At 37.4% G+C, this 11,248-nt stretch overlaps 1 protein-coding gene across 1 annotated transcript in view; it reads left to right on the forward strand.

Moving 5' to 3' along the window:
* Nucleotides 1-7,750, forward strand: part of SLC5A8 (solute carrier family 5 member 8) — a 75,254-nt gene extending 67,504 nt beyond the window's left edge. Inside the window, exons 13-15 of the mRNA XM_060114236.1 lie at nt 3,712-3,815; nt 7,176-7,255; nt 7,513-7,750. Of these exons, the coding sequence (XP_059970219.1) occupies nt 3,712-3,815; nt 7,176-7,255; nt 7,513-7,638 (310 nt within the window). The 3' untranslated portion in view covers nt 7,639-7,750. The remainder of the gene's footprint in view (nt 1-3,711; nt 3,816-7,175; nt 7,256-7,512) is intronic.
* The last annotated feature ends 3,498 nt before the right edge of the window (nt 7,751-11,248 follow it).

The following is an 11,248-nucleotide window of genomic DNA, read 5'->3' on the forward strand; positions in this document are numbered from 1 at the left end:
TCTCTTCTTCTTCTGGAACCCCTATAATTCGAATGTTGGTGCGTTTAATGTTGTCCCAGAGGTCTCTGAGACTGTCCTCTGTTCTTTTCATTCTTTTTTCTTTATTTTGCTGTGCAGCAGTTATTTCCACTATTTTATCTTCCACCTCACTTATCCGTTCTTCTGCCTCAGTTATTCTGCTATTGATCCCATCTAGAGTATTTTTTATTTCATTTATTGTGTTTTTAATCGATGCTTGATTCGTCTTTAGTTCTTCTAGGTCCTTGTTAACTGTTTCTTGCATTTTGTCTATTCTATTTCCAAGATTTTGGATCATCTTTACCATCATTATTCTGAATTCTTTTTCAGATAGACTGCCTATTACCTCTTCATTTGTTAGGTCTGGTGGGTTTTTATCTTGCTCCTTCTCCTGCTGTGTGTTTTTCTGTCTTCTCATTTTGCTTATGTTACTGTGTTTGGGGTCTCCTTTTTGCAGGCTGCAGGTTCGTAGTTCCCGTTGTTTTTGGTGTCTGTCCCCAGTGGCTAAGGTTGGTTTAGTGGGTTGTGTAGGCTTCTTGGTGGAGGGGACTACTGCCTGTGTTCTGGTGGATGAGGCTGGATCTTGTCTTTCTGGTGGGCAGGTCCACGTCTGGTGGTGTGTTTTGGGGTGTTTGCGGACTTTTTATGATTTGAGGCAGCCTCTCTGCTAATGGGTGGCGTTGTGTTCCTGTCTTGCTAGTTGTTTGGCATAGGGTGTCCAGCACTGTAGCTTGCTGGTCGTTGAGTGAAGCTGGGTGCTGGTGTTGAGATGGAGATCTCTGGAAGATTTTTGCCGTTTGATATTATGTGGAGCTGGGAGGTCTCTTGTGGACCAGTGTCCTGAAGTTGGCTCTCCCACCTCAGAGGCACAGCACTGACTCCTGGCTCCTCAATTTGGGATGATTTGTTGTCTATTCATGTATTCCACAGATGCAGGGTACATGAAGTTGATTGTGGAGCTTTAATCCGCTGCTTCTGAGGCTGCTGGGAGAGGTTTCCCTTTCTCTTCTGTGTTCTCACAGCTCCTGGGTCTCAGCTTTGGATTTGGCCCCGCCTCTGCGTGTAGGTCGCTGGAGGGCGTCTGTTCTTCGCTCAGACAGGACAGGGTTAAAGGAGCAGCCTCTTCGGGGACTCTGGCTCACTCAGGCCGGGCGGGAGGGAGGGGCACGGAGTGCGGGGCGAGCCTGCAGCGGCAGAGGTCGGCGTGACGTTGCACCAGCCCGAGGCGCGCCGTGCCTTCTCCCCTGTCCTTTTCTTATTTCTTTAGGATTTCTTGATATATTCTAGATACAAGATAAGTTTTGAAAGTATTTTTCTCCCACTCTGTGGCTTTCCTTTTTACTCTCTTAGTGATGCTTTTTAGTGGTCAGAAAGTCTTAATTTTAATTGAGTTCAACTTATCAGTCTTTTCCTATATGGTTAGTCCTTTGTGAATTCCGTTTAAGAAATCTTTGCCTACCCTGAGGTCATAAAGCTATTCCTCTATTTTTTTATTTAAAAGTTTTCTTGTTCACCATTTCCATTTGGGAAATGTAATCCACTTTGGAATTGATTTCAAGTGATCAAGATTCATTTTTTCCCATATGGATATTCTTTTTTTTTTGGACTAGAAGAACCGTTTTTTTGTTTGTTTGTTTTTTCACAACTCACACACACACACACACACACTGTATTTTATCTTTACAAGAGATAAATAAACTGACACCAAGCATTGTAAATGGATAACCACAACAAAAGCAACAATGATTGCAATTACCAAACACGAAACACATTCATACTATGTCATAATATTGACATTCAGTCCAGTAATCCTCCACTGTAACAGCTCCTTTACTTTGCAGTGAAAATTGATTTGTATATTTTTTGCCTCTGAGTCCTTGTGGGATTTTTTTTTATTCAAACAGAAAGTCAGAAAAATTATAATCATCCTCATCAGTTCACTCAGTCCCATGTAATTAATTTTTTTATCTTGATCTTTTGTTAGCACTTTTATGAATTCATCAGTTTACCATTAGCGTTCTGAAAATGATTATTCATTCAGTTCAGCAGTATAGTCAGTTACCAGAAAACTGTACTTGTCAGAGTATTTTCCATGAATTCCTTGAAGATGAAACCCTTTTATAGGAACATTTTTGCGAAAGCATCAGAGTACACCCAGAACTGTCTGTAAATGACAAAAGACTTAAAAATGACCCATATGGATATTCTATTAACCAAACACCATTTATTGAACGGAGCCTCCTTTTACCACACTTTGCAATGCAGTGGCAACTTTGACATAAACCAAATGTCTATTTTTCTGTGGGTCTGTTTTTCAGTTTTCTATTCGGTTCTATTTTGTCTGTCTTTGGCCCAATATATCACATTATCTTAATTTAACTAGCTCACCTCTATTTTTCCCTTCTTTCTGGGATGTTGGCTTCTCAAGTTCTAACTGCCATGATCTCTCTGAGGTCTTCAAAAACCTGCCTCCTCCCATTTCCCAGTTATCATATTTTGTTCTTGGCAGAATGGTGGGTCTACTCTATCAAAGCTGAAAGTGGAATCCTAGAGCAGTTGTTGTAGAAGCAGATCAGGTCATGTCACTCCTCCACTTAAAATACTGCAGTGTGCCCTCCAAGTTCATCCATGTTGCTGCAAATGGAAGTGAAATAAGTCAGACAAAGACAGATACTGTATGATATCACTTACATGTGGAATCTAAAAAACAACATACTAGTGACTGTAACAAAAAAGAAGCAGACTCACAGATATAGAGAACATACTGGTGGTTGCCAGTGGGGAGAGGGAAGGGGGAGAGGGGCAATATAGGGGTCGGGGATTAAGAGGTACAAACTATTAGGTATAAAATAAGCTACAGGGATATATTGTACAACACGGGGAGTATAGCCAATATTTTATAATGAATATAAATGGAGTATAACCTTTAAAACTTATGAATCACTATATTGTACACCTGTAACATATAATACTACACATCAACTCTAATAAAATGTAAATTTAAAAAATAAAAATAAAATAAAATAATAAAAATACTGCAATGTGTGCCGCTATCCAGAGAGTAAGATCCAAACTCATCCAAGTCCTACGAAAAGACCTCTAACTCATCTTGTACCATTCTATATCTTGTTCTTTATGCTACCATCTGCTGATGTTTACCTCTCTCTGGAATGCTTTCTCAAGAACTTCTGTTATTCAGATCTCAGTTCAAATGTCTCTTCTTCACAAAGACTTTCCCTGACCACTCCTTAGTGTAGTTCCTTTTTTCTACCCTGTTAGTGTCACATTACCTTGTTTCATTTTCCTTATATAATTTCCACCAGTGGGAATTATTATGTTTATTAATTTGTTTACTTGTTTATTACATTTCTGTATTAGAATGTAAACTTTCTGAGGGCAGGAACAACCTTATCCAGCTTTTTTATGGCAGACTTTCCAATAACAAGAACAGTACCTGGGACACAAAGCAGAGTTGAATGAATAAACATGGACATTTAGTATTCTAGTATGTGGTTAAGATTAAGTCATACTTTTAGTTCCTGATCCAATAAGATAAAATTGGAACAGCAGATGTGGACATTAAAAACATGATTAAATATTATATTTTGACTTTGCCATGAGGTTTATTGACACATACTGTTAGCTGCTAGTAGCATGCATGAAATCTTACGGTTATGTTTTTCTCTCTCTTAGGACTCCACTGATGGATAACTGGTATTCTTTATCATATCTATACTTCAGTACTGTTGGAACTTTGGTAACGTTATTTGTGGGAATGCTTATCAGTTTATTAATAGGTAACTAAACATTAATATTGCTGTATTACCGTTGCATTAGTTTTTACTATATCTGTTTTATAGGTATTTATGTTATTTTACTATAGTCCTAACAACTAGTTTAATTATTTGTTCCATTTTACTCATGGGAAATTTTATGGCCTGGTCTTGAAAACAGAAGACCCACCTCAATTTGAATCTTTGTTATGCCATTTATTAGCTGAAAGAACTTATAGCTATAAGTCTATATAGCTACTACATAGCTACTCTGAGCCTTAGCTATCCTATGTATAAAATGAGGATAATGATTGACCTGCCTATCTCACAGGTCTCTGTAAGATAAAAATAAAATGCTTGAAGAAATTGTGTATAGCTACTACAATGCTAGGGATTTTACACATACCATTACAATAGCTCTGTGCCATGATCTTCTCATTGTCCTGCACTGACTCTTTGTACAGAAGTATACACATGTAAGGAATAATAATTATGATCTTTATATCTAAACATAGTGTGAAGGCTTTTCTCAGATGTTCATAAACTTTAAAAAAATATTTTTAAAGGAAATCAAACCAATAATACACATAGCATACACAGCTCTCTGGGATTGCTATAGAACTGTTACCCTGGGACTTCATTTTGTCCTCGTTCTGTGAATTCTCTTGGTCTCCCTCCAGTGTTGGATTCCCTGCTGCCTGTATCCCATTACTCCTAATTCTTGTTTACACCCTTAACTGAATGGGGCACATACTACAGCACATTCTCGAGAAAGGGTGGACAAGAGATCTTGGAAACATTGCATAGCTGAAAAAAAAAAGTCTTTAATTCCTCCTTATGTTTGATAATTGCTGATAATTTGAGTAGAGAATCCTAGGTTGAGAGTAACTTTCTTGTTCCTGGAGGCTGTGTTACTTCTCTTCGACTTGCCTTGTTGCCGCTGAGGATACCAGTGCCCTGCTGCCTGCTGGCCGTTCGCATGTGACCCATTTCACAATGACTGCCTTGCCCTAGCCTCTCAGGAGGGTTTCAATCTGAAGACCCATGTCCTGCAGTTCTAGGGCACTTTCCGATATTATTTCTTTTGTAATTTTCTGCCATTTTCTGTTTTCTCTTTCTGGAAACTCCTGTTAGTCAAATGTTTTAAACTTGGACAGTCCTTCTGATTTTCTTATCTTTTCTCTCCTATTTTCCATCTCTGTATCTCTTATGTTTACTACATGGGTTATTTTTAAAATGACTTTTCCAGTAATTTTCAAAGGAGTGCTCTGATTCAGTTTTGAGAATACTCTGTAAGGGAAGGAGGGCAGGTAGAGGCTATTGCAGTAGCCCACGTGAGCAATCACGGTGGCTTGGAGCAGGGCAGTAGTGTGGAGTTGGGGAGAAGTGCTGGGCTCCCTAATTTCCTACGTTTCCTCACACATACACATCCAGAGCAACCAAGCAGGGGGAGGCAGCTCCCCTGCCTTCTTTATCAAATGTATTATGACTAGTCAGAAATCCTATAATTTGTCCAAGTATGCCTGATGTCTTTGTTTGCTTTATACTGTAAATCTACCAGCATGGTGCTACTTTATAGAATTCTACCATCTCTCATTGTTTTTTGGCACCTGGATAGAACTGTCTTTGAAACTTCTGTGATACTTATATCACAGGATGTATATTTATAATTAATAAATTATATTAATAATTAGTGGTGATATTAATATAATTGTATCAATGATTATATTAACATTATATAATTATAATTATTTTAGACATTATAATTTATAATTATTGTAAACTTATAATAATGTTTGTAACTATTTGTTACCTCTCAAACAGTTGTTTAAACTATTCTCTTTCTTTTCAAAAAGGACTATGCTTTTTCTTGTAAGTAAAATTTCCAGCACAGTAGGTTTACTCTCTTATCTGTTGTGATATATTTTAAGACAGATCTTAAACTTTTCTCACCAATAACCCAACTGTTCAGATCTGGAACACACCTAACCAATCTCATTTTCCTATTTGACCTTTGGTCCTTTTTCAACCCTTTTTTTTTTCCTTTAAAAAAATGGGAGTGTCAGTGTACTCCCTCTGAGTGCTCCTTTTTTCCCCCCTTAAATACTTTGATTCTGATAACCTTCTACAACTTTATCTTTTGCTTTAAAAAGTGAAGGTGAACAGGCATCCAGTGATTTAAAAACACTTCAACTTCATTAATCTCATATATAACTTATTCCCACTTCATACCATCAGTGAGAACCTTGCAAAAAAAGTCTAGAAGCATAAAATCCTGATGCTCCTTGGGAAATATATTTAAAGATCTACTGTAGGATACTAGGAATATGTAGGAGTTCAGGCCAAACAGACTTGGTTGGCATTTCAGCTTCACCTAATCACAGATGGTGCACGATGAATGTGTCTCTTCACTGGTAAAGTGGGGTAAATTTTTTCCTATGTAGACTATGAGCTATGAGTGCAGTGATTATTTTATTTATCTCTGTCTCTCCAGCACCTGGTAGAGTCTCTAGAACATGGTAGGCACTCAACAATATTGAATGAATTAATTTTAGGTTGAACCCATCTCCTGAACAACAGAGGTTCCCTTAATTAAAAACCTAGTATTTATACTAAAATGGTGTTTCTCAAACTTTAGAGGGCAGAAGAATCACCTTGGAAATTTGGTAAAAATCAGGACTCAGTGGCTCCACCCACAGAGGTTCTAATTGGGTCAGTCCAGGTTGGAATCCAGGAATCTGCATGTTCGGTACATCTCCTAGGTGATTTGGATAGAGGTAGTTGGAGAACAACTCTTTGAGATACACAGTTTTAAAAGCCTCCTCTCTGATTCACAAATAAAATACCGAGCCAAAGAATAATTTTTGTAGAGCAAAACTTTAGGGAAGAGAATTTGGATCAAGCACCTATCATCATACTGGTTTTCATTTAAATAATTTATCCAACAATTCATAATTTCCTGCATTTCTTCACACATTCATAGCCACTAAACTGGGGAAGGGCAACTCCATCAAGCAGAGGTTTGATATTTTATTGGTAGATCATGAAGGATGCATTTAAACCAGTTTTCCTACCAGTATTGGGCCAGATGACTCTTCCCTAGTTGATACCAGATGAGACAGTTGGCTTGCATTTAAGAACCACCTTATTTATCTTTAAACACTAGACTCATATGTATCCCAGTGACAGGCTTGCAGAATCTGAGACTGACTGAGGGAAGAGAAATGGTAGGTTATGTCTCCAGCACTACTTAAAAGACTCTTTCTCTTTGTGTTTTATAAATGCATAGAAGTGAATGTGCCCAAGTTAAATGTGTGTATGATGGTCCGTCACTGGGTAGTTACAGATATCTTTTTAACAATGTAAATAATGTATGTTTTTCAGGAGGAAGAAAACAAAACATAGACCGCAGATTCCTACTAACCAAAGAGGACTTTTTATCCAATTTTGACATTTTTAAGAAAGTGAGTTGGCTTTCTTTTTCCTTAAATTAGTAAGACTATGCTTTTATCACCAGGGCAGAATACTAGTTAATCCTCAGACTTTCTTTTGGACAAGGAAGGTATTTGCCTTCCTTTTTTTAATGATTTATTTCTGTTGTTTATCTCTGCCTCAATAGACTACAAAGCTGATTTAGAGAAAGAAAAGTAGTAGTAACAATTATTTAGAGTTGAACGAACAGTTTCTTTTTTCTAATCACCATGTTAACATTTTCTTTTAGAAGAAGCAAGTTTTAGACTATAAATCTCATCCAGTAAAAGATGGTGGAACTGATAATCCTGGCTTCAACCATATTGAATTGAACTGCACAGATCAAAGTGGCAAGATCAATGGGACTCGTTTGTGAAGCAGCTGTGATGCTAAATTATCTTAAACAGTGTCCCAGTTTTATGTTTTTGAAGATAGTTGGATCAGGTTTAGATTGATTTTTTGTCCTATCATGAGTGTTTTGGGGGAACTTTGGGGGGATTAATTTTTATTAAAGCAAATTTTGACTTTTACTTTCTATACTCATTAATTGATGCTACTCTGGATGTAAGAGTTTCAGCATCAGTATTTTCCTGTCTCTCTACTATTATTTCAGTGAAGCTGTAGTTGTGAAAGTTTTGAAAGTTGTGACTACATATGTGCTGAAAAGCTAATACACACATATACACACATACTCGACGGTCAAAAGCATATTCTTAAATTAGGGCATCATTAAAAATATTTCCCTGCATTTGGTGCTAGCATATATTTTGGGGTTTTCTGAAATCATAATTAATATTGAAAAGAACCTTTCTCCCTCCTACCACATACTCTGTTCTTAGGGAGCAATGAAGTGACAGGTCTGTGCTGTCTCGATCTTTGCTTCTCATCAACCCCTGTCAGCCCAGGGCACGTTTAATCTTGGAATTGATTCTGGCTCGGGAGGGTGGTAATCAAGAAACATCCTGTTTGGGACAGAACATGGGCCCAATGGTCAAGGTCTTTTTGGTGCTATGCATCTCCTGTGCCTTTTTGCTTGTTAACTAGAGTTCCTGGCCATTGGCTGCTTATATTGCCTTTCTTAGACTCTGGTTCTTATCTGGATTCCTAGTTTCTCACCCACTAACTTTGGTTTTGTTGAACATTTTACCTTTGCTCGCCTTGCTAATTTCCTGTTCACTCTATTGCTTTGGGCTTGTGTATGTCTTGAGACACCCAATGTGAATCATGCTACCCCAGGTCCTGGTTCACTGCATCCTGGCCTATAAATATAAACTCCCATGAGGCTTATACTGACCAAAGTACTTTCAGCTAGGTACTTACAGATTTGGTGATCCAAGAACATTTACACAATTAAAAATGGGTAAGCTCTGTGGAATTAGATGATTCCATTGAATGCTATGAAGCTGAATGTCAACTAATTTGCAATGATTTAAATTTAAAGGTACATATGCTTAGACATATTGAATTCCAATGTATCCACCTGGTTGATGAGCTAAATTACATGGGCAAATACTACTATTTTTGTTTAGTGTTCCGGAATTACTGAATATATGCTATGTTCCACGCTTTAAAATTTCAAGTAGCAATCTCAAAGTTTATTTTGTTTATTTTCCTACATTTCTAGCTAAGACTTTGGTTACAGGCTTTCATCAATAACTTATTTTTTTTCTACAGTTCACACATTAGATACTATTTAGAAGGGTATTTTTTTAGCATTACACTGTTTCAAAATAATAATGTGTGAAATATTTAGGTACATTAAAATATTTTATGATTAAATAATTTTTGCTTATTGTCTGATATTTAGGTGAGCATGCTGTACAGAGGTTGACAATTAAAAACATTAAGAAATGTTTTTAATGTTTTATTCATGTTATTAAGAAACATTAATAAAAAAATAAATAGCATTAATCTAAAGCAAAGAGATTTATACATTTAAATTAATGATATAGTCACATATTTTCTAAGTGTATAGTTGTTATTTTTTAATCAACATATTTGTAAGCATCCATCAAACTTTGTAACTCTTTCTATGATTTTTTTTTTTTTGCTGTACGCGGGCCTCTCACTGCTGTGGCCTCTCCCGTTGCGGAGCACAGGCTCCGGACACACAGGCTCCGCGGCCATGGCTCGCGGGCCCAGCCGCTCCGCGGCATGTGGGATCTTCCGGGATCGGGGCACGAACCCGTGTCCCCTGCATCAGCAGGCGGACTCTCAACCACTGCGCCACCAGGGAAGCCCTTTCTATGATTTTTTAATGAGTAGGAAGATATAATCTTATTTGTTTTATGTGAGTGTGATTTGAACAATTGTTATTTATTTAGTAATTCTAAATGCACATGTGTGTACTTTCCTTCAATTTTGGAAATCAAAATCAGGTTATTTAAATAATTTTTTCTCTTTTCTGACTGCCAAGGAGTTATGGAATATATTCTTTTTTTGTGTGTGTGTGGTATGTGGGCCTCTCACTGTTTTGGCCTCTCCCGCTGCGGAGCACAGGTTCCGGACGCACAGGCTCAGCGGCCGTGGCTCACAGGCCCAGCTGCTCCGCGGCATGTGGGATCTTCCTGGACCGGGGCACGAACCCGTGTCCCCTGCATCGGCAGGCGGACTCTCAACCACTGCGCCACCAGGGAAGCCCTGTATTCTTAATGAGAGATATAATACTTCCATTCTTGTCCACTTTCTTTTAGGAAAATATGTCTTTGTGACATTAGGAATTGTCAATATTTTACTTTTATAAACACATGAGAGTACCAGATCCCTATCTTAAGAAATCAAAGTAATGTTACTATTAATAATTAAAAATTATTTATCTTATCTAAATCTTTGGGTTAAACCAAATAAAGGTAAAATGTTAATATAATGTAAATTTAAAAATCTAATGTTCTTAATTATTTTGAATTACAACAGTGCTAGTGGGAGGGAAAAGCCACATAAGTTACCTATTTCTTTTGCCACTAATAAGTTGTATGACCTTGAATTTATCCTTAATCTCCTCTAATGATGGAACTTAACACTAAACACATACCTACCTCACAAAAATAATGTGACCATCAAAGATCAGATAGTGCTTTATTAATTCAAATAGTGTTACTTAAAATTTCAATTGAAATTGATTGGGAGTCAAAATTTGAGACAAAGTTTATTTGCTAGTTTTGAAAAAAGATAAGCCGTTAATAATTTGCAGTGTAATGATATGGAAATAGTTCCTTACTCTAAAAAAATATATGCCATAGAAATACTAAAATGTAGTTAGGAATCAGCAGGATTATTCTAACAGAGAGAATGTAAACTCTAAAGAAAGCTACAGACCAATCATATTCACTCCATAGAGCAAAGAAAATTTTATATGTAGGATATAAAACAGTATACATGTATATTCATCTATTTAGTTGCTTATGCAATCATTTTCTCTCTAGACCAGTGGTTCTCAACGGGGCAATTTTGCATCTCAGGGGACATGTAGAAATATCTGGATCCATTTATGGTTGTTACATCTGGTGAGGAGGTGCTACTGGCATCTAGTGGATAGAATTCAGAGGTGCTGCTAAATGTCTTATGGTGCACAGGGCAGCCCTTCTCCTCCACAACAACAAAAAATGATCCTGCCTCAGCTATCAATAGTGTGGAGTTCAAGAAATCCTGCCCTAGAGGCCAAGGTTGAAATCTTGATTTTCCTGAAGTCACACACCTTGCTTGTGTTCTTTTAGGGAAATTGCCTTGACTCATCTACAGGTGAGGATTAAAGTATCGCTAGCATATGGAATGTTATGATGCAGAATAATGACCATATATTTTCACAGCATTTTGAAAATATTAAGGACTGTAGAATTGTGAATAACTATGAAAACAACTCTTAAGAGAGTTCATTTCTTGGGCTTCCCTGGTGGCACAGTGTTTAAGAATCTGCCAGCCAATGCAGGGGACACGGGTTTGAGCCCTGGTCCTGGAAGATCCCACATGCCGTGGAGCAACTAAGCCAG

This window comes from Mesoplodon densirostris, chromosome 11 (genome assembly GCF_025265405.1).
Source record: "Mesoplodon densirostris isolate mMesDen1 chromosome 11, mMesDen1 primary haplotype, whole genome shotgun sequence".
Lineage (NCBI taxonomy): Eukaryota > Metazoa > Chordata > Mammalia > Artiodactyla > Ziphiidae > Mesoplodon > Mesoplodon densirostris.